This window comes from Gorilla gorilla, chromosome 1 (assembly GCF_029281585.2).
Source record: "Gorilla gorilla gorilla isolate KB3781 chromosome 1, NHGRI_mGorGor1-v2.1_pri, whole genome shotgun sequence".
Lineage (NCBI taxonomy): Eukaryota > Metazoa > Chordata > Mammalia > Primates > Hominidae > Gorilla > Gorilla gorilla.
Window position 1 is genome coordinate 51213205 of NC_073224.2, and position 22869 is coordinate 51236073.

Consider the following 22869-nt stretch of genomic DNA (forward strand, 5'->3'; position numbering starts at 1 on the left):
GGAGTGGGGTCTAAGTCAGGGTCAAGTTTGTATCCTGGGTACTGAAAACAGAGCCTGGCACAGAGTCTGGAACCATCTGATGGATAATGAGTAAATTAGGGAGGGAGGAGCTCTGGAGGAGACAGGAAGATGAGGAACTGGGCTAGAAGTTTCTAGCCCAGAAAGGGGCAAGCAGGAGTGCTGACCACATGCAGGAGGGCAGCGGGGATCCTCCCTGCCACGCCCTGTCCATGCTTCAGCTCTCCATGTTTGCGTCACATCACCAGGAAGGGCCCAGGGATGCAGGAGCAAGGGTTGATGCTTGGCATTGAGAACACATCTCAGGGACTGGAGGCTTGGGTTGATTCAAGGGAGAGGCTGCAAAATCTCCTTCCTTAGACAAGAGGCTGGGTCAGATTATTGATCTCTGGGTTTCAGTATTACTCAGGGCCGCCCACTGAGTAATACCTAGTGTCCCCAAGGGGCACTGAGAGAAGTAAAAAGAAGCAGGAAGAAGGAAGAGGAGAAAACAAGGGAGGAAGTGGGAGTGGCCACGTGGCACCTGCAATCTCATCAGAGCTGCCCTTGGCCCCACCCGTCCTGTCTAGGAGAATTGGCACACACTCCCTGGAGTCTGGGCACTGACCATCAGCAATGATGCCAGCCACCGGGCCTCCACAGCTAGGGCGGGAGCAGGGCCCTGGTGCCCAATGATGCTTTTAGTTGGCAGATGGTGGGAGGTTCTGAGGGTCCGGAAGAGGGGCTGAGTCATCACTCAGGGGACACTTGGTGGGGTGGGGGATAGTGACTTTTGCCCAACTCCCAGGTGTCAACTGGCTGCCTGTCAGACAATGCTTTTAGGTGACCAGAAGGCAAGGATTTCCCAGTCCCTGGAAACCAGATGCCCATCCTCCATGCAAACAAGTGAGGTGGAGTGTCCATGCCAGTGCCCACACCTGCCCGGAGGCAGCTGCTCAGGTAGGCTGACCTGGGTTGGAATTGACAGTCCACCTTACTCCCTGTGTGGCCATGCAGGTCACCTAAGCCTAGAGCCTCTGTGGCCCTCCCTGGGATTAGGATGACAGTCCCTCTCGCAGCAACACAGGAGAGCAGGTGCTTCCCTTCTCCCTTCCCACCACACCTGCTGCTGCTCTACCACCACCTGGGGGATCCTTCCTCTCCCTGCCCCATCACCCTCCTTATAGGGGCTGACATCTATTTGACCCTCTGAGCCTTTAAAAACAGAGGCCAGTGGCTTCCTATCTCAGAATAAAATCCAGAACCCCTACCACAGCCCGCAAGACCCCGCACGAGTGAGCGGTTCTCAACCCTGGCTACATGTTAGGGTCATCTGAATCAATCTGAGCTGGGGCTGGATGGCAGTGGATCTTAAGCACTTCCCAGGTGGATCTAATGGGCAGAGCCACTGCCCCACATGATACATCCCTCCTGCCATGCTGCCTGGCTCACTGTGCCCTGGCCTCACTGCCTCTCACTCATTCTCTTTTTTTTTTTTTTTTTTTTTTTTGAGACGGAGTCTCGCTCTGTCGCCCAGGCTGGAGTGCAGTGGCGCGATCTCGGCTCACTGCAAGCTCCGCCTCCTGGGTTCACGCCATTCTCCTGCCTCAGCCTCCCGAGTAGCTGGGACTACAGGCGCCCGCCACCACGCCCGGCTAATTTTTAGTATTTTTAGTAGAGACGGGGTTTCACCGTGTTAGCCAGGATGGTCTCGATCTCCTGACCTCGTGATCCACCCGCCTCGGCCTCCCAAAGTGCTGGGATTACAGGCGTGAGCCACCGCGCCCGGCCGCCTCTCACTCATTCTCAAGCACGTTCACCTCAGGGCCTTTGTTGGAATACTCTGTCCCTGGCTGTCCACCTGGCCCCCTTACACAACATAGCTCACTTTTTTTTTTTTTTTTTGGTACAGGGTCTCACTCCATTGCCCAGGCTGGATGGTAGTGGCACGATCACTGCTCACTGCGGCTCGACCTGGGTTCAAGTGATCCTCCTACCTCAGCCTCCTGAGTAGCTGAGACTACAGGCATGAGCTGTCACGCCCAGCTAATTTTTTTTTAAATAGGGGTCTCGCTATGTTGCCCAGGCTGATCTCAAACCCTTGGGCTCAACCGATCTGCCTGCCTTGGCATCCCAAAGTGCCGGAATTACAGGTGTGAGCCACCATGCCCAGCCCATAGTTCATTTTTGATGGAGAGGTCCCTCCCTGACCAGGCAGTTCCCCTCCCTATGCCATCACATTCTTCCCCCTCAAACCTGCCCCTGCCTTATTTTGTCTCATCACACTTATGACCCCTTGATATGCCTGTTGATTTGGATAACGTCTTATACTCCCCACTGGAACATAAGCTCTATGAGAGTAGGGCTTGGCCATCTTGTTCACAGCTGTATCCTCAGTGCCTAGCACAGCACCGGGTGCACAGTGGGTTCTTGAGAAAACCTGTTGTAATCAAGGCCATCTCTGCCAGCAGGTCTGAGCTTCTGGAAGGTGGGGGTGGAATGTCATGCATCTTGGTGTCCTGGCATCTAGCACAGGGCCAGGCATGGAGGAGGCTGTGGCTAATTCATGGTGCTGATGATTTGCTCTGGAGATAGAGGGGCTCACTGGGGTGCTGTAGAGTGTCATGGCCAAAAGCAAGGGTCTGAGCAGTGATAGAGGTGGGGAGATGGCCCAAAGGAGGCTGGGATGCTTCAAGGAGGGAGGAAAGGAGCAGGCCTGCAACAGTGTCTGACACTTGGCTGACCCAGGGGGCCTAGCAGGGTAGAGGAGTGGTGGCCTATTAGACATCAGCCCTGACCACTGGACCCAGAGAGTAGGGGCAGGGTGAATGGGAGCCCACAGGAGGGTGGGGCAGGGGAGAGCGAGCTCCAGGTCCCACCGGGGTGCAAGATGATGTGGGCAGTGCCAAGCAGAGGAGCTGATATCACCCCCACCCTGTAGAGTTCAGCAAATAGGACATTTTGTCTGAAGCTGCAGGGCTGCTACATGCCTCAAATGCCCCTGCCAAGTGGCCATGCTGGAGGGGACGGCATCTGCACCCTGGATATTCCTGACCTGTCCCAGAAGCAGGCAGATGACAAGTGAGGCCAGAGGGGTAATGACTTGTAAAAGGCTGCTTTGGGCCGGGGATTCCAGCAGAATGGGGCAGGCTCCTGTTTTTGAGTCACTGGAATAAGGAAATGATTGCAGGGGTGCCCAGGAAACCGAGGGCTCCAGGACACTGGGTTGGGTTGTAGCTCAGCCTGGTCCCTGGGAGCCCAGTGGCAGCTCATGGCCAAAATCACTCAGCCCCTCTTCACACCCGAACCCAGCTTCCTTCTCCGGAGCCATCACTTTTTGAGCACCAATCATATCCAAGGCCTGGTGTAGGCCTGTCCAGCTGAGTTCCACACCCCCAGGCTGGCCGGCACTCCCAGCCCTGGCAGCTTTCTAGGGCAGAAGCTCAGCATGCCTGATGTCAGAAGCCCCTAGGTGTGTGCCTCCTCAGCAGGGCCACAGCTGCAGCAGCAAGAACGGCTGCCCCCAGCGACTCCAGGCCACCTCTGCCTGCCACAAGAGTTGCCTTGCAAAGTGCTCCTCAAGGCAGCATCTGCCCATATCCTTCCTTGTGTGTTTTCCTCCCTCCAGGGCCTCTGCACTGTCTCCACTTCACCCTCCCCACGCCTCCCACTCCTTAAAGACCACAGGGCTGGGGGGCAGACACCTGGGATTCTAATTTGGTATGTGACCCCAGGCTACCCCTGGGAGGCTCCTGTCCTCATCTGCAAAGTGGGGAGAAAGGGGGGTTTCTATGAGGATTCAGTGAGACAATGCCTGGGCACAGGGCTGCCCAGCACCCAGCAGGGAACTTAATAAATGTCTGGTTTCCAATTCCCACCAATGCATTTCCCGGCCCTTCTCCTCCCCTCAAGCACTAATTGTCTGAGTTACGACCCTACTTTGGTGTCTGGCTGCCTACAAGCAAAGTGAGGAGGTCTCCTTCGGTAGAACTGGTGCTGAGCTGAGAATGGAGCCCTGGCCCGCCCCTTACTTCCAGAGCCTTGGGAGACATCATCAACCTCAGCATCAGCTTCCTCCTCTGGAAAGCAGCCACCCTCTTAAGTAACTGCAAACCATGCCGGCAAACTGCAAAGTGCTTAAGGCCAGGCATGAGGACAGGTCAGGAGGCAGGGTTTCGGGCCTGGCATTCTCAGAGTGGTCTCGGGAAGAACAAACCTGGACACCGAATTGGACAACAGCAGGACTCTGAGCACTTTGGGAGCTGTGTATGATGTGTTGCGGGGGTGGGTTGTGTCCAGATCAAAGGTGGGGAGGCAGTCTAGGCAGCAGCAGGAGGTGTATTTGAGGTCTGCGGCAATTCTTGCAGAGCCTGAATTACAGTGAGGCCCACACCCTCGTCCTGCTGTCCTGGCCTTGGCCATCTCCCATGTCAACCTCATCTTGATCTTGCCTACCTCCCTCCCCAGAAGCCAGGGGGCCATTTGGCATCAGGAACACAGGCATTAGCTGCACGGCCAGACCCCAGACCCCCGCCCAGGGGTCCCTCTTTGCTCTCCTGGCCGGCCCCACCCCACAGGCACCAACTTGGGCCAATGCCAGGCCACAGGTCAGACTCCCAGGCCTGGGACTCCTCTGCCCACCCACAGCAACCACTGATGCTCCTCAGCAAGAGCCAACTTCTGGCTCTGAATGCAGCAGCACCCAGGATATAGCAAGGTGAATGCTAGGCACTCGTCCCACAGCCTGGGGTGTGGGGGAGGTCAGAGATACACACAAATCAAACTCTCTCCTCACTATATATATATATATATACACACACACACATACATACAAGCACGCCCCACCTACACTCATTAGGCCTGGAGAGGGGCCTTCGGTTCTCCATCTTTGGCATCAATCTATCAAAGTCAGCTTTTCTGTACGAGACTGCTCGCTCCTTTCTGTACATGAATTAAATATATTATCTGTCTCTGCACTGAGTCACACGACGTTCACAGTACCGTGGGGAGGAGTGGAGGGTGGGGGCCTGAGGTGAGGTGGGCAGGGCAGGGGGCCTGGGTAGAAAGGCGAGGCTGGCCTCCCCTTGGCCTGTGCCATTCAGGATCAGCCCAGTGTTGAGGAGACCTGGGGGATACAGAGGGGAGCCTTCTTCAGGGGCCCTGGCCACCCAGGCTTCCAGCCCCCGGAGGCAAGCCTCTCAGCATCAGAGCCTGCTCCTGTTCCACGTTCCTCTCCCTCAGATGGTGGCATCTACACCTCTCCCTGTCGTGGCCGCCCTCTGGGGTGGCAGGGGCTGGGGGAGGCTGATATTGGGATCAGGTGGACAGAGCCACAAGGGCTGGGAAGGAAGGATGGGGAGGCTGTGAGAGCCTTCGGGAGCTGAGGTCAGCCCGGCACCAGTGTCAGGGTGACTCTGCATATCTGGGTGCTGTCCCCAGGACCCTGACCAGGCCTGGCTAATCAGAGCCCCGGGATGATAAGGTAAGCAGGAGCCACCTCGGGAGGGGGTGGACAGGCAGGAGCCGGTCACAGCTCCAAGGGCAGTGAGTACGGTACCACCTGCCAATTTAAGGCAACTCCATTCAGACTGATGAGCTGGGCAGGGGCTGGCTGAGGTGGCAGGAGTGCAACTGGCGGTCCCAGGCCACCTCTGGACACAGCTGGGCATCCAAGCATGCTGGCGAAGCATATGCCGGCACTGCTCAGCCATGGTTCAAGCCAGAGGGTGTCAGGGAATGAGGGTAGGGTAGGGCTGATGGAAAGAGTGGGGACTACTATTCCTTCTGTTGCTGTGGGACACCTGCCAGGTGGGGTAGGCTTTGGCACACATGTGGGTACCTAGGATTCCAGGGTCCCAGAGAACATGCCATGTCTCTTCTTGCTCTCAGAGGGGAAAAAGATGAAACGTGTGTGGGCTCCAAGGGGCCAGAAAGGGGGACTACCAAACTGGCACTAGGCAGGCCCTGGGGGAGGAGGGTAGAGCCTGTATCCAGGGCAGAGTGCCCATCCTGGCGCTGCCTTGATTCTGTCATCCATGTGCATCCCACACAGGTGCCCAAACACCAGGGTGGGAGAGGGTACGAGAACCGCCCCCCCTCTCACGTCCTCTCAGGGAAGCAGCTCATGCCAGCCCCAACGTGGGGAATGGAGGAGTTGGTATGCAGGTGAGGGCTACTGGGGAGGCACACGAGAAGCACAAAGAAGAAACAGCTGTGGCCAGAAGGGCTGCCAAGCGGTCTTCCAGGCTGGCTGTCAGCCCTTGTTCTTCAGTCCTCCGAGGGCCACACAGGCTCCATCCTAACCGAATTTGTGCTCCATGTGATCTCTTGTCCCTTGGCCACAGCAAGGTGGGCGTGGCTCAGAAGATGCTCTGCCGCCTATTCTTCCCTCGTCCTGGAGAATGGAGAAGAGGTGGGGCTGCAGGGAGGAGGCTGGGCTGAGGGGTACCCCAGGTCAGCAGGGACAGTCGCTGTCCCCCAGAGCTGCTCTGACAGAGCAAGCAAGGGCATGCAAACAGGAGCCTGTCTGACCTGGTGTCAAATCCCATCTCTACTACTTACTAGCTGCATGAACTTGTGACTTAACCTCCCAGAGCCTCAGTTTCATTGACTATGAAATGGGGAATATTAATAGTACTAACTTCAAGGGGTATTTTAAGATTAAAGAAGACGATGCATGGAAAGCATCTGTCAATGTCCAAGGCCATTGACTGTTCTAGGAACAAAGTACCGTTCTCCCAGGATGGAATCTGATTAGAGAGCTCAGGGTTTGCAGAGAGAATGCACCAGAGACAGCATGCCTCTTTGCCAGGGCTACTGTCAAATGCACTGTCCTGTCTGGGGTGGAGGGTTGAGGAGGGAAGAGCTGGACGAGGAAGTCTAGGCAGGAGAAACCAACCCCTTCTCTGCTCCCCAAAGAGTCCAAAGGGAAGCCAGTGGTGGGGGGACCATGGGAGTCCCCACTGGGGAGGGGTCGCCTGCTCTGGCTTCCACTAACAAGGGGAGGGGTCCAGGAGAGCACAGGCCCCTACCTGGCTGCTGGAAGGCCAAGCCTCGGTAGCCTGGGTCCTTCTGGAGCTGGATCTCCTTCAGGGAGAAGATGGAGGCAGCTGGGGGAGAGAAGTGCATAGTCTGGAGAGGGCTGCGTGGAGGTGGCCTCCAGTGAGGACTGGCCCAGAAGGACCAACTGAGCCCTCGAGGCAGTGTCTCATTTCCACTGTTTGCCCCCTCAATTTGGAATGAGAACCCCAGCAGGGAAGGCAAGGTGCCCGGGGCTGCTCTGCTGGGCCTGGGGCCTCTGGCCTCTTTGTTCTGGTTCTTCTGCCCACACTCACCAACCCCTTTCCTTGGTTCTGGGTGGCCCTGCTCCCGAACCCCCAGTACTCACTGTCTTCAAGCTGGTGCACACGCTCTCCCAGAGACCGGAAGTAGGGGTGACTCAGGGCAGCCTCTGCTGACGTGCGACTCTTGGATTCATACTGAAAGGCACAGGGTGGGGCTATTGGGCCCGGCTGGGGGGCTGCAAACCCTCTGGGCAGCAGGACTCCAGTGCTGGTTAGAGCACCAAGATGGGTGGGGCTTGAGGCTAACAGGAGAAGCCCCAGGTCAGCCTCCAGCCCCTACCACAAACCCAACCTCAGGCCATCTCAAGACTCAGGGGAAGGCTCCTCGGTCTCCAGCCACCAGGAAAAACCAGAAATGAAACTTCAGGAGAGTGACCTTCTCTTGGGATAGAAATACAGATGCAAACCAACCATGATCAGATGGAGAACATCCGTAACGGGAAGCGTAGTGCCGATAACAACCCTTCACCGTGTGCCTTACAAGACAGGCACCACACTAAGTGTGTCCCGTCATCTCAATGTATCCTCACGGCCATCTTATAAAATAGGCATTAATCCCACTTTGCAGCTGAGGAAACTGAGGCATGGAGGAGCTCTGTAACTTGCCCAGAGCTACACAGCTAAGTAACGGGTTTGGGCTCGCAGTGCACAGACTCCAGAGGATGTGTATGGAGGCCAGCGCTCCCCTTGGCCTTGGGGGTGGAGAGTACAGGGGAGATGTTTCAAAGACGTATAAGCACACGAGCCACAGAAGTTGGGGCGTAGGCCCGGCATGGGGCACAGGGACTTGGCTCTTTGGCTGCCTCTCCCTGGGCCCCGCCGGGAGGACACTCACCAGCAGCAGGCTGCTCAGGAGGTGGATGCCATCCGTATCCAACCTGCAAGGAGAAGGCGCGGACACAGGCTGTGCCTGATTGGGGATGGGAGAGCCAGGGCCGCAGCAGGAGGGGCGGCGGGCGCAGGGGCTACCTGGGCGCGTGGTTGATGAGCGGCTGCGGGAGGTAGCAGGGGAAGCTGTAGGTGCGGAACTCAGAGAAGGCGGTCACGCCGGGCCACGTCTCTTCTGTGGGGGTCCCTGGGGAGACGAGAGAGGGTGGGGAGGGCCTGCGTGAGGCCCAGGGCCAAGGCCGACTTGAAAGGGATGCAATGTAGGAGGTGGGAGCAAAGATGGCCGAGGCCACAGGGGGTCCCCGCCCCGGAGAGAAGCTGCCGAGCCGCTCCTCCCCGTCCCACTCCGCGCCTGGGCTGGAGGAGTTCCGGCGCCCCCTGGTGGTGAGAGGGACGGAGCAGCGGGAGACTGACCGAGGAGGCGAAAGATGAGGTGCAGCTCCTCCTTGACTGTGGAGCCCGGGAAGAGGGGCCTCCCTGTGGCCATCTCGTAGTGGATGCAGCCCACGCCCCTGCGGGGAGCAAGGGGTAGGGTCGGCATCAGGCAGGGGCGGCCGCCCTTCCTAGGGCTGCTCCACCAGGGCACCAATGACGACCTGCCACAGGCGGCTGCAGGGGTCGTGGCTCTGGCGGCGGAGGGGTGGCCCAGGGCAGTGGAGGCTCCTAGAACTGCCCAGCCCCCACTACAGCCCCTCTCTGGGGGGCTTCCCTGGGCTCGGGAAAGCTGCGACCTCTCCCCTTTCACTCTGTGAGGTTTGGGTCTGTGCAGCCAGCGCCCATGTGGCAATTCTCTCAGCAGTGTTGTCTCAAACTCTCTCCACTGTGTGCCCCACTGGAAGAGAGAAGTACATAAATCCATTCTCCCGGGGAACCTTGGGGCGGAGTCACAGCAGCCATTCATCACCCCTGGCGGCTTGGCTTGCAATCTGGGCTGATTTTTCATTTTACACCAAATCATACGCTTGTTCATTTTAACATAAAAATAGTACTTCTCTCAAAATTTTCACTGGGACTGATGCTTGGGGAAGATTCATCGTATTTACTATAGGGGCCCTCCTGGACCCTCTGGGTCTCTGGTAACCCCCCACAGGCCTCTGGGGGAGGATTTCAAATGCACAGGCGTGGGGGGTCTATTTAAGCCAGGGAAACCCTAACCTATTATATTTCAGACTTAATTTTTTAACATCCATTTCAGCAGGATGTCACAAGGCTTTTAGGCAAAGGAAGTTAGGCAGTTCTTCCCCAAGGCCCTTGGGGCAGCAAAGGAGAGTCTGGAGGTGTGGCCAGGCCTGTCCTCCCCTCCTCGGTCCCCACAGTGCTCACTCACCACATATCAATTGGGGTGGAGTACTCTGTGGATCCCAGCAGCACATCGGGGGGCCTGTACCACAGGGTCACCACCTCATTGGAGTAAGTCTTTGTGGGCACTGACTTGGCCCTGGCCAGTCCTGGGGGCAGACATGTCACTGGACCTCTGTCCATAGGTGCTGTGGGGTTGACTGCTATGCCCTCCTCCACTGCACCCACACCCTGAGGCAACCCAGTAGTGTCAGACCCCCACCCTAGCCCCAGCCTCACCAAAGTCGGCCAGCTTCAGCTCCCCCCTCTCGTTGATGAGCAGGTTCTGGGGCTTCAGGTCCCGGTGCAGGATCTTGCGGTGGTGACAGTAGGCGAGGCCCCGGAGCAGCTGGAACATGAAAATCTGGGGGAGGAGGAAGAGAAATGTGGGGTGGAAGGTGGCCCTGAGCCTCTACTCCAAGGCTGGGACCAGGATGGGGGCAGGGGCTTGGCAGTGAGGTCAGCACAAGCCCCTCATTCTTCTGCACACCCTGCAGCCCCCATCCTGGACCCCACCCACACCAGGGAATCCCATCCAGAGGGGAGGACACCAGGGGTGCAGAGGACAAAGTGAGTGTGGGGGAGGCCAGAGAAGTCTCAGTCAGGAGCACGGGGGTCAGGATGCCTGCCTATGTGGAGACATATGTGCTTGATCCCTTTTTTTTTTTTTTTCTTTTAGAGACAGGGTTTTACTCTGTCACCCAGGCTGGAGTGCAGTGGTGTGATCATGGCTCACTGCGGCCTCAACCTCCCAGGCTCAAGTGGCCCTCCTGCCTCAGCCTCTCAAGCAGCTGGGACTCTGGGTGCACGCTACTGTGCCCGGCTAATTTTTCAATTTTTAGTAGAGATGAGGTCTTGCCATGTTGCCCAGGCTGGTCTCAAACTCCTGGGCTCAAGCCATCTTCCTGCCTTGGCCTCCCAGTGCTGTGATTACAGGCGTGGGCCACCATGCCCAGCCTTGATTCTTTAACAAACACCAGGAGAGGTCATTCATAACCCCGAGCTTCCCCAGAAGCCTCCCTGCATTTTGGCAGGTAGCTCACACTCCCATTTGACAGACTGGGAAACTGATGTTCAGAGTTGAGAGTGGGTTTTATACCAACAGCTAGACAGTGGCAGACAATGTGTGTCTGTTCTTGGGGTAAAGCGCTCAACCCAGTTCCTGGACTCGTTGATGGCATTGCCCTCTCCCTCTTTCCTGCGTGGGAAGGTCTGAGCCACCTCAGCAGCCGGATCCCTGGTGGTGAGAGTGGGTCCCCACACTGGGCTTCTGGACAGGTGGCTGCCAAGATGGGGGGGACCCTGCCCCCGAGGCCTCACCTTGACGTTGTGCATGCTCATGAGGTTCCCACAGTGGTCCAGATACTGCTTCAGGTCACTGTCCTGGAACACAGAGTGTGGCTCAGTCCTGCCCCACACTGACCCCTGGCCAGAAGCCCAGACACAGGCTGAGGAGAGGAAGCCCCTCCTTGGGAAGGGCCCACGCCCACTAGTGGGACCCTGGCTCGAGCCACCCGTAAGCCTGAGCTCGTGGCCCACTCCTGCACGGGAGCATCTGAAAATCTGATTCCAGAACAAGGCCTGGGTCGCCCTGATCCCACTACTCCCACTCTCTCAGCTTCCCACTCCCCTACCCACACCCCGTTTCCACCACAAGAGGGAGAGGCGGCCAGCCCCAGCCGGACTCTCACCAGGTACTCAAACACCAGGGTGAGGGACCGATCTGTGTGGATGAGGTCATGCAGGGTCACAATATTGGCGTGCTTCAGGTTCTTCAGCAGAGACACTGTGAGGAGACAGGTCCACCTGGGTCCCTAGGACCCCATGTGTCCCCATACCCTCTTTTCTTGGGGTCAGTGCCAGGAGTCCCATTCCAGCAATGATCCTCCACCCCCAGCTCCCACAAGGGCACAGGCTGGTGAACCCCTCCTCCTGAAGCCCCCAGGGGAGCGTGGGAGCCTAGGATGCTGTACCCTCTCGGATGGCAGTGCAGGGCGCTCCCTCCTCGTGCTCCAGCCGGATCTCTTTCAGGGCCACGAGGTTCTCCGTCAGTTTGCTGCGCCCTTTGAAGACTGTGGCATAGGTGCCCTGGGATGGAGGGCCGCAGCGGCCCCAGGCACATTCAGGTGCTGCTGGCCTCTGTCCAGTGCCTCCCCATTTGTGCCTCTTCCTGGGCTACGACTGGGGCCTGAGTGCCCTTCCTCCCTTTACTGACATGCTGTTTCCTCCAAAGCCTACTTCCTCCAGGAAGCGTCCCTAATGACTCCCCAGTTGGAGTGAATCCGTCCTTCCTCTTAGCCCCAGCACGCTGCGTGCCCCTCTATGATAACACCAGGTTTTTTCTTCCTTATACGATGCTGATGTTTACACAGAGGTCACCTCTTTGGGCTCCTGGAGGGAAAGGGCTGTGTGTTCCCTCTCTCTATAAACCTTCACCCACCCCAGGCCTCTGCACAGTGACAACAGAAATAGCTAAGTGACACAGCACTTCCTATGTGCCAGGCATTGTCTGTGTGCCGTACATAAGCTGATTACACTAACCTGCCCAATCCTCACAATAACCCTATGTGATAGGACAATTCCTGTCTCATTGGACAGAGGAAGAAACTGAGGCACACAGAGAGGTCATGTAACTCACCAAAGGTCACAGAGCTAGTAAATGGTGGAGCTAGGTTTTGAACCCAGGCAAGAAGGACTTGCAGAAAAAAAAAAGACTGGATTCTGCCCAGGGCCATGGCTACTCTATCCTCACGCCCTCCTTCAGGATCTGAGCTCACTTCAATCCCTGCCAAAGGCTGGGCCAGAGTGCACGGCCAAGACTGTGCACCTCTATGGGGCAGGGGCCAGGAGAGGGCCAACCAGAGAGGGCTGACCAGAGAGGGCCGACTAGGGAGGTCTGCCCCTTCTCCAAGCCATCCTGCCTGGCTATTCGGAGAAGACCAAACCCAGCGTCTTACCTCTCCCAGTTTGTCCAGTTTCACGTATGTTTCCAGTTTCCCAAAGCCAATGTCTGACTGAGAGGGAGAGACATAGAATGCCGTGAGCTTGAAGCCCTTAGCAGCTCCACAGACATGACGCCTCCCCCAACTCCAGCCTCTGGGAGGGAAGGGATGAGACTCCATGGTGCAAGGGGCTCCTTTTCCCTTTATCCCTGTGATAAAGGACAGAGCTCGTGAAAGTGTGAGTTTCTTCCTCCCAGGACAGTCAAGAGTATAGAGCCCAGAGCTGTGGCACCTGGGATTGTTGCACATCTTGACTACCTGTGTCTCCGACTGAGACCACGAGCTCCTCCAGAGTGAGTGCTGCCTTTTTTCCCATTGTACCTTGAGTGTCCAGTTCAGAATCCACCTCTCTGACTGTGTCTCTCATCAGCGCACTTCTAGCTCAGGTGTATCCAACCCTTAACAAGACGGATTCCTGGACCCTCTAGCCAGAGAGGCTGATTCTATAGGTGTCTGGAGGTAGAGTCTGTGTTTTGTAAGATGTCCCAAACAGCTCTGATAGGCAGTTAGGACTGGAAGGCACATGCCAGCTGGCCTATTGATCTTAACCATGTGGAGACCGTGGGACCCAGTGTGGGCTTAGAATCCCATTCCAGCCCAAGTGAGACCCATCTAGGAAATGGATATTGATGCAGGAGGACGATCTAGTTGAATGCACTCAAGCCAGCAGGTGGCACCAGAGGCCCAGGAATCTTCCTCGAAATCCCATCTAGGCCTCAGCTGGGACTGATATGCCCATGCTGGGGAGGGCATATCACCCCACCTTGTGTCCTCTGACCCTCTTGGGACTCACCAGGGAGGCCCGGCGGGACATGCGGCTGAGCGGCTTGGGCAGATCTGGGCTCTCCATCTGTAGCTTCTGTAGGAATTCCTGGGGCAGGCGGATATCCATGGGCAGAGAGAGCCTCTTGCTGACGTCCTGTGGTGACAGGGATGAGATGGGGACACCACTGTTGGCTTCAGGGTAGTTAGGGCTGTGGGGCTCCAGACTTTCACTCTGGACCTAGCGTTCCCTGCAGAACAACCATTCAGAGCCCAATCACAGGCTGTGACCCCAGGCTCACAGCTGCTCCCAGTGTGTGCTCAAGACATACACGTGAACACCTGGGGCTGCTGTGTGACCTTAGCACAGCCAGGTCACTCTCTGCCTCTCTGGGCCACAGTATCACCATCTGTGCAACGTCAATCTCATGCCTTTACAGGCACCGATTCTGTAAGTGTATTTTTTCATATACTTGGGCATATGTGTGTGGAGCAAATAGTCAAATTGTCTAGCCCTTGCTAAATTCAGGAATGTTCTAAGCACTTGGCGTAGATAAACCCATTTAATCCATGGAGACCATTTTAAAGACAAGGAGACCATGGTGCACAGAGGTTGAGTAACTTGCTCAAAGTCACAGAGCTAATGAATGGCAGAGGTGGAATTTGAACTCACAAAGTCTGGCTGTAAGGCAGCTGCCCTCCTGTGCACACCCTTGTGCGTGCATCCTGCCACCTGCCGGGGCAGAGCTCCAGAGGCCCTCACCTCCATGGAGAAGCGGCGCTGGTTCTGCCGCCGCTGGAACTGCACGCCAGGGGACAGCTGCCCCGGCTCCTCCCCGCTGTCTGTTGGGGAGAAGGTGCTGCACTCCTGCGGGGGTTCTCTGCCAAGAGGACCGAGCTGCAAGTCTAAGAGGGACAGGCGTCAGCTCCCCTCCCTGCCTCTCTGCCCTGAGGGAGAGAAGGGTAGCTCCCCTCCCCCAGTGCTGTGCTCCTCCCCTAAGGCCAGTGGGGAAGGGGTGGGCGGGGAGGGGAAGGTGACTGGGGAGTGTCTGGTAGGTGGGAGAGGTGCTGGGTGGGCCCAGACCTCTCACCCTCATTCCGCCGGTTGTGAAGCTGGTTGAATTGCTCTGTGAATTCAGCCAAGGATTCTTCAATGGTCTCAGTGCGGGGCACTGACAGGGAGAAACGGCGCTTAAAGTTCTTCATCTTGTTCATGATCATGAGGGACTGGGCAGCCGGGTCCTGAGATGGGAAGTGTGAGAGGAGCAGTTGAAAAGAACAAGGCAACCAGTCCAGGTCTCCACCCACTGGGAATTCAGCTTTCTCATCAAGCTCTGTCGCCCTGTATGCCACCATCACTGGGAGCCAGGGTTGTGTCTTCTGCAAAGTTTGACCCCTCTGAGGGTGGGTGTTCACCCTCTTCTTCCCAGTCACCTTCTTCCTCCCAGTGACTCTCAGCACTGCCTCCACTGCCCACCGCCCGCCCCGCCACACCCTGTGCAGTTCTCTATGGACCACCTAGTCCAGCAAAGTATTGGTCATAATAGCAGGCACGATGTGCAAAGAGGATCCTGAAGGCCCCCCAGACCTAAGCTCTTTAGCTGCTGGAGGTCTAGAGAGTTTTGGGGGAAGGGCTGGGGTGGCAGGGAGGGTGCCAGAACCAGGCAGTCCTTGGACCAGCAGAAATTTACCAACTTGTGTCCAAGGGCTTGAATGTGTCAACAGCCAATAAATCTTACTGACCAAGGCCCGTAAACTCAATGTCAGCTTGGCCAACACCCTTGGGACATGATTGGGTCCAAACCTCATTTCACCTCTGATACTGACACCTGAAGGTCTCTGCTCTGGCATGCCCCAGGAGGCAAGAGGGGAAAAGGAGGAGGAAGGGAAGAGTGCATCAGAGCTGGCTCCTCTCCAGCTGAAATACAGGAGGTCAGGAGCAGTGGAAGGTCTCAGGGGAAACACAGAGGCTTGCCATTAATAGAGTTGAGCCCTAGGAAAGATGAGGCTTGATCCCTGCTGGCCTCTTCCTATGCCAGAGCCCTCCAAGCAGGCAGGTATCCCCTACCGAGAACACCATGGAGGAGCGGGGTAAGCTGCTCTGCCCACCCCCACGGTCCTGTCCCCAACCATGAAAGCTTTCTTCTTCAGGCTACCCAGCTCCTCATGCCCTCTGAATTAGAGGATGCCCTGCTGGCCACTCAATGAGACCCATGCAACTGCTTCTTCCTGCAGACCCTCCCTTCTCCCTCCTGCCCTGAAAACCCAGAGCAGTGCTGTCTCACCTCCCCTCCACTTCCCTTCACGGTTTCCTACACACTCAGTGCAGCCCCCCTCTCATCCTGCTCTGCACACACTGCCCTTGAGGCCTCACAAGGGCTTCCATCCATGCTGGCAAGAAGGCACCAGGGGGTGAGCCCTGTGATGGGCCGCCCTGCACCCGCTCCCAGCTGTTACCCATGCACCAGCACCAGGCACAGCCCACTCCTGGAGGATGCTCTCAGCCCTGCCACTGGCCAGCACCTAGTTGCCAAGGCGACCAGGCCCTTCCCGAATCCTCCTGGTTTAAGGGATTATGGGTCAGTAACATGTTGGCTTTGCTTAATGATCACATCCTTCTGTCCTCAGCCAGCCTGGAAAGGGTCCTCTGTCTGGCAGCGCATGCTCCTGGCTGCCCCCAAACACAGCTCAGTTGTGGCCCTCCAGCTGCCCTGATCCTCATGGCTGAGTATGAACAGGCTCTCCTTCATTCCTTTAGCGGGCTGGCGCCTTTCAGAGTGGAGGCCTCGGGTCTGCAGTGCTAGGCAGGCCCATCACTGTCAGTGGGCCCTGAAGTCTCACTCAGTTCCACTCAACAAACGAACTGGCCGGGCATGGTGGCTCATGCCTGTAATCCCAGCACTTTGGGAGGCTGAGGCAGGTGAATCACTTGAGGTCAGGAGTTTGAGACCAGCCTGGCCAACATGGCGAAACCCTGTCTCTACTAAAAATACAAAAAAATTAGCTGGGCATGGTGGTGTGCGCCTGTGATCCCAGTTACTTGGGAGGCTGAAGCAGGAGGATTGCTTGAACCCGGGAGGCGGAGGTTGCAGTGAGTGGAGATTGCGCCACTGCACTCCAGCCTGGGCGACAGAGCAAGACTCTGTCTTAAAAAACAAACAAACAAACAAACCAAAAAACTGAGCACCTACTACGTGCCAGCATTGTGCCAGGCATGAGGGTTTCAGAGGCAAGTAAAGGGTGGTCCCCATTCTCAAGAAACTCAGGGGCTGGTGATGCCTCCTTTGATGAGAAGGTAGCTGAAAGCGCTTCCTCTGGCTTCCTTGGCAGAGCCCACCAGCCTTGGACTTTTCTGACTCCCCATCCCTAAACTCCTTCCTGTCAGTCATCTTCAGCCGCTCCTCTGTGGCTCTGTGCAATGTCTCAGGCCTGCTGTCTGCAGGACTCTTGCAGACAGGAAGCTTCCAGAGGGCAGCCACCATGCCTCACACTTGTGTATAGCATTCAGGCCACAGAGATCTAATCTGGAGGCTTCATGATGGTGGCAGGGGGTATGGGTCCCAGTGACAAGAGGACCCAGACACACCTACCTGGTGACTCCCATTTCCGAGCAAGATAGGAGAGTGGAGATGGCTCCTTGTAAAGATCAATTATTTTCTTTTTTCCTTTTCTCTTTTTTTTTTTTTTGAGATAGAGTCGTGCTCTATCACCCAAGCTGGAGTGCAGTGGCGTGATCTTGGCTCACTGCAACCTCCACCTTCCGGGCTCAAGCGATTCTCATGCCTCAGCCTCCTGAGTAGCTGGGATTACAGGCCTGCGCCACCACACCCGGCTAATTTTTGTGTTTTCAGTAGAGACAGGATTTCGCCATGTTGGCCAGGCTGGTCTCGAACTCCTGACCTCAAGTGATCTGCCCCTCCTCGGCCTCCCAAAGTGCTGGGATTACAGGCATGAGCCACAGCACTCAGCCAATTATTTTCAAAGATAGCTGAACATCAGAATCACCAGGGAGCATTGTAAAAAAAATTCAGATTCCTAGGTCTTACCCTGAGATTCTGGAACTGAGGTTCTGAGAATGGTGCCTGGGAAAATGCATTTGAAAAAACATATCCAATGGTGTACACCTGGAGTGGTGACCAGGAAAACATCTAAGGTCCAGGTCATGGACAATTATCTGCCCAGGCTTCCAGGCCACCCTCCTGTGCTGAGATGGGGGATCCTCAGAGCAGGGGAGGGAAGCAGGAGGCCCCCCACAGGAGAGGAAGTCTCTCTGTCCTGGAAGCCAGTGCATCTGCACCACACCAACTGATGTCCCCAATATCCCCGTGCTTTGTCATGGTTGTTCTCTGGGGGTGGGGAGAGGCAGGCACTTGGCTCCCTGAGGTCTGAGCTCTGCCAGGATGGAGACCAGCCACACCCCTTTCTAAAAACAGGGCTTCCCCATAAAACCATCCTGCAGTCTGGGATTTATGGGATGTCATGTTGGATTTGCGGCTCAGGAATCTACAAGTAGCAACCATAAATCTCACACCCTTGCTCTTGCTTGTAGGGTGAGGGGAGGGGAGCTCATTAAAAGCCTCCGGGAACGAGGCCCCCCATTTCTGCAAGACAAAAGAGATTCAGCCCTGAGTCACACCTGCTCTCCCCAAGGTTCAGTGAGGAGCAAGGAGCCACCAGCCTGTGCCTGGGGTGGGGAGGACAGTGGGGCTGGGAGCTGGAGGAAGGGTGAGGCCAGAGGCAGCTGACTGGAGCGGGAATGTGGGGCCAAGCAGTGCAGGCGATGGGGACCAGCTGTTCTCCACCCGCAGGAGAGGAGCCTGAGAGGAAGTGGCTGTCACAGCAGCAGGAGGGATGGAGGTCAGATGTAGGATGGATTTCCTGATGGAAGGATGGAGGTCAGATGTAGGATGGACTTCCTGATGGAAGGATGGAGGTCAGATGTAGGATGGACTTCCTGATGGTGACAGGGGAGCAGGCGGTGGGGGTGGTGACCACAGCAGAGTGGATGTCTCTCTCTGCTGGGGACAATCAGGGCATTGAACCCAGCAGGGTCTTGGGTGTGACAGGGCAGACTGGGCAGTGAATAGTCTGTTGTTCCCTAGGTCAAGACACAAGATGCCTCTGTCATTTTTCCCTTGGGAGAGTCAGCTCCTCAGATTTGGGGGTCGAGGGGGAAGGGAGACAGGAAAAAGGCCTGTCACCTTAGTGCTATCTACCCCTCACCCCCAAGTGGGGACAGAAGGGCTCAGTATGACCAGCCTGAGGCCAGCCCAGGGCCAGGCACAGCACAGCCTTTGTCCCCAGACCAAGGAGCCATCTGGGGCTGTCCCCGTGCAACTGGTGCCAGGGGAAGAGGGTGATGGGTGTCCAGGGATGCTGGCCCGGCAGTGGGGGGTGGAGGAAGTTGAAGGAGCAGAGTCCCACTGAGGAGTTGCAGGGTGGGCAGGCAGACCCCAGCCAGCCTCCCCTCCCACCTCCCTGCCCAGGTAAGTCATAAAGCTCTCAGCCAGCTCCAGTTGCTTCTTCCCAGGGACACAGCAGCCGGCCCAGAACCTCCTGCTGGTGCCAGAGCCATGGGTGGCACAGAAGGAGGAAGGAGGAGCCAGGCTGGGAAGAAAGCCAGCACTTGCCAGAGGCCACTGTGCCCCCAGTGAGCAGGGCTGGCCTCCCAGAATGTTAGCAGGGGAAGACGCTCACACAGCCTCCATCCCCATCCCTTGCCCAGTGAAGATGCTGAACATCCAAGAGGGGAAATGGCTTGCTCAGAATCACGCAGCAGTTTCCTGGTTGTTGCCAAGTGCACAAATGTGACCATATTGCTCCTTTCTTCTCCTACCTGGAGCCCTCCCCGCCCTTGCCCCTTCCCTGTGGCCTAGGCTCGACTGTTTTCTCCTACTCTGAACTGCATGCCAAACAAACTCAGTTTCAAACTTTGGTGCTACCACTAGCAGGCTATGGAATCGCAATGACGTGATAAAACCCCTCTCACCCCTGGCTCCATTCATTCATTTAACAATTATTGAACACCTGCTGCATGCCAGGCACTGTTGTAGACCCTGAGAATCCACAGATGAATGAAACAGACATTAATTCCTTTCCTAATACCTTCTAACAGGGGTAGGGGTGTGCGGACAATAAACAGAATGAACACACAGTATGATGGATGGTGACAAGTGCAATGATGGGAATTCATGCAGGAAAGAGGGAAGGTGTGGGAAGTGCAGTTGCAAGTTTAAGTAGGGTGGTCAAGAAGGCCTCCCCAAGAAGCAGGTGACATCTCAGGAGAAATCCAGAGTAGGTGTAAGGTGAGGGGGTCAGTCATGCAGGGTCTGGGAGAAGCAGGTCAACAAGGGAACAGCAGGGGCAAAGGTCCTGAGGCAGAAATGAGTCTGGTTCACTGCAGGACGATGATGTGGCTGGAGAAGATGCTGGATGGGAGTGCGGAGCAGCTGTGTTGGGCCTCGAGGGGTAAGGAGGGTTTGAACGGATGAGTGACATGATCGCACTGAGGCTTTAACACGCTGCTGTGTTGAGAACAGACAAGGGGAGCAAGGGTAGAGCAGGGAGCCCGGGCAGGAGGCTGCTGCTGAGGCCCAGGGGAGAGAGCTCAATGGTGGCTGGGACCAGCGGGGGGCAGTGGAGGTGCTGAGAAGTGGCTGGATTTGGGCTATATTTTGAAGGTGGAGGCAAAGAGCTCGGCAGATGGCTTGTATGTTGTGGGTGAGAAAAGAGTCAAGCATGACTCTGCAGCAGGGTTTTGGCCAAGCAGCCGGAGTGGAGGGATAGAACAGTCACTGGAGGAGACAAGGCATTCTGGGAGTAGTGGTTTCAGTGGGAAGACCAGGAGTTGGATGTTGGGCAGGTGACATTTTCAATGTACAGTGGTATCTGAGCGAACATGCTGGGTGAGCCAACACAACACACCACTGGCACAGGGAAGATGTCCAGCAAAGCTTGGCTCTCCTCTCTCAAGCTACTGCCCAGACAAAAAGAGTCCTCATATAAACTTCATCAAACATCCCTGCAGACTTCCTTATCGCAAGGTGCTTTTGGATCCCGGGATGGAAGAGGGCCAGGAGACAGGGAGCAGGATCATCTCTTGGCAGATGTGAGGGGGAGAAGGGCCAGGGAGGCAGGGTCCCCCCTACTTAGACAACTGCAGGGCCACGCAGGTGGGGCCCGTGCAAGGCAGGGAACCCCGGTTACTGGCAGACAAGCCCCATCTTCTATCTTAGGAGGAAAGAAAGCTCCACAGAGCAGGCCAGGCCAGCCCCAGGGCCCCAGTGTCCAGACAAGGCAGATTCTCAGCCCACTGACTGCTGGGACAACCTGTGCCAGGCCACAGACCTAATACCTGCCTTGGGGCTGGACCCCTGAGAGACCTTGACCTGGAGACCATGGAGGTGGAGAAGGAGGTTGACAGAGCATCCCAGGAATCTGAGATGCTGCAGACTGGAGGGCGGGAAAGTCAGCTTCACTTCTCAAGCTCCTGGGGCCAGGACTGGAGTCTTCTCTCAGCAAACCCCTTCAAGAAGCCTCTTTGCCTTCCTCTTAAACAAAGCCCCGATTCCCCAGCCTGCACCCAAAGGCCCTTCCAGATCTGGGGCCCCTTCGTCTCTGGCTTTGCCCCTCTTCATTGCCCCTGCATGCTGTACAAGTCTCTGGGGCCTTCAGGAGCTTCCTGGAACTCACCCCACCCCGCCCCCAGGACCACCAGGTGCCCCTCCTTCAATGGGGCGTGACTTTTCACCTGTCTCCCTCACCTGGAGCACGTTGGTCTCTATGCCTGGTGCTGGTGGCATACAGCAGGCATGTGTCTGCTTTACAGGCACATGTGGAGCACCTGCTGTGTTCCAGGCACATGTTAGATGCATCCCCAAGTCCCTCTTTTTGTTTTGTTTGCTTTTCTTTTCAATCTTGGTCTCTGTGGGCCCAGGGGCAGGGGTTGGGGGATGTAACTTGTGGCTGCCCACTTTCTGAAGCCCAGAGGGTCTGCCCTTCAGTCACGAAGGCTGACCACCAGCCAGGATCCCTATGATACCGTATCTCCCAGTCCCTGCCCCTGCCTCGGTCACTCAGCCACTTTGGCCCTTGGGTGAATTTCAAAGAACTAGAGGCCATGGCTGACCAAGTTTGCAGACGTCATGAGCTAGGACCTCAGAGACACTCCCTCCTCCCAGGGAGAACTGTGACTGCTGGGAGTCTGCAGATACCATCTCTTCCTTCATCCTCCAGCTGACCCTGTTCTGCACAGCTGGAGGCCTTAGTTTCCAGGAGCCTGGGACAAACCTCAGGGGAAGCCAGTCACCCCTTAGCTGTCTGGAGCTGTGGCGGCGTCAGCAGCAGAAGCCTTGGGGCCTCCTCACAACCTTGCCCTGCCCCAGCCTGGATGAGAGAGGCTGCAGGCCTGAAACCTTCAGAGTGGCCAGAAATGAGGATAGCCAGGCCTGCAGTCACCCTGCCAACAAACAGATGCTCTGGACAGTCCCGGAGCTCCAAGAGGATTCCCACAGCCTCTGTTTGGAATGCAGGAAGTAGGCGGGGAAGGCCTTCCGGGAGCAATTTGGGCAAACCTGTTGGATGTCTGCTCAGGAGGCAAAGTGGGGATCAGGGTTGCCCTTGCTCCAGACAAATACGCCATTGTCTCCTAGAGTCTCACTCCAACCAGAAATGTCCTACAGTGAGGAACACACGGTGTCTAGCCTTGCTCTCCAAAATTCTCTGCAGTTTGGTGTCATGGAAGAAACCCCACTTAGTAGCTGTGACCTGAGAAAACACCCCATGCCTCAGTTTCCTTGCTGCTAATTGAGAATAATACTTGGCCTCCAATCCAACTGCCATCAGCGTCCTACACTTAACTTTCTCAGCTGCTTTCTGATGATGTCGCTTGCCCATTTAAAATCTTTCAAAGTGGCTAGGCGCGGTGGCTCATGTCTGTAATCCCAGCACTTTGGGAGGTCAAGGTGGGTGGATCACCTGAGGTCGGGAGTTCAAGACCAGACTGGCCAATATGGTGAAACCCTGTCTCTACTAAAAATACAAAAATCAGCTGGGCATGGTGGCACACGCCTGTAATCCCAGCTACTTGGGAGGCTGAGGCAGGAGTATCGCTTGAACCCAGGAGGCAGAGTTTGTGGTAAGCCGAAATGGCGCCACTGCACTCCAGCCTGGGTGTTGCAGTGAGACTCCATCTCAAAAAAAAAAAAAAAAAAAAAATCCTTCAAAGCTAACACTGCCTTCAGGAAAAAGTCCAAATTCCAGGGCCTGGCAGACCAGGCTTTTGGATCCCTGTCTTCTTGAGCCTCAGCTCTCACCCCTCCCCAGAAGGTCTGGTTTTATCAAATGTACCTGGCATTCCCAGAGCAAACTCCACTCACACCCCACAGCTTTGCAATCATTTGGCCTGGGATGCCCTTCCTCAATTTTTCCCTCGGTAAAACCACTCCCAAACTCAACTCATGGGTCACTTCCCCTGGGAGACTGTGCATGACCACACCTCCTTCCTCTAGGTAGAATGAGATGCTTCCTCCTTGTCCCTT

At 56.3% G+C, this 22869-nt stretch overlaps 1 protein-coding gene across 4 annotated transcripts in view; it reads right to left on the bottom strand.

Moving 5' to 3' along the window:
• Positions 1-4935: 4935 nt before the first annotated feature.
• CDK18 (cyclin dependent kinase 18) overlaps positions 4936-22869 on the bottom strand; it is a 28152-nt gene continuing 10218 nt past the window's right edge. For 2 of the 4 annotated variants that reach the window (XM_004028251.4, XM_004028253.5), the window contains exons 2-16: positions 14422-14572; positions 14094-14236; positions 13362-13487; positions 12524-12580; positions 11540-11654; positions 11258-11352; positions 10887-10949; positions 9807-9930; positions 9556-9676; positions 8643-8740; positions 8310-8415; positions 8176-8218; positions 7385-7475; positions 7029-7106; positions 4936-6391 (exon numbers count right to left, since the gene is read on the bottom strand). In XM_004028251.4, coding sequence (XP_004028300.1) covers positions 6357-6391; positions 7029-7106; positions 7385-7475; positions 8176-8218; positions 8310-8415; positions 8643-8740; positions 9556-9676; positions 9807-9930; positions 10887-10949; positions 11258-11352; positions 11540-11654; positions 12524-12580; positions 13362-13487; positions 14094-14236; positions 14422-14551 — 1425 coding nt within the window. In that variant the 5' untranslated portion in view covers positions 14552-14572 and the 3' untranslated portion in view covers positions 4936-6356. Of the gene's footprint in view, positions 6392-7028; positions 7107-7384; positions 7476-8175; positions 8219-8309; positions 8416-8642; positions 8741-9555; positions 9677-9806; positions 9931-10886; positions 10950-11257; positions 11353-11539; positions 11655-12523; positions 12581-13361; positions 13488-14003; positions 14237-14421; positions 14573-22869 lie in introns of all 4 variants that reach the window. The other 2 variants (XM_004028252.5, XM_063709111.1) reach the window with 1 other exon arrangement.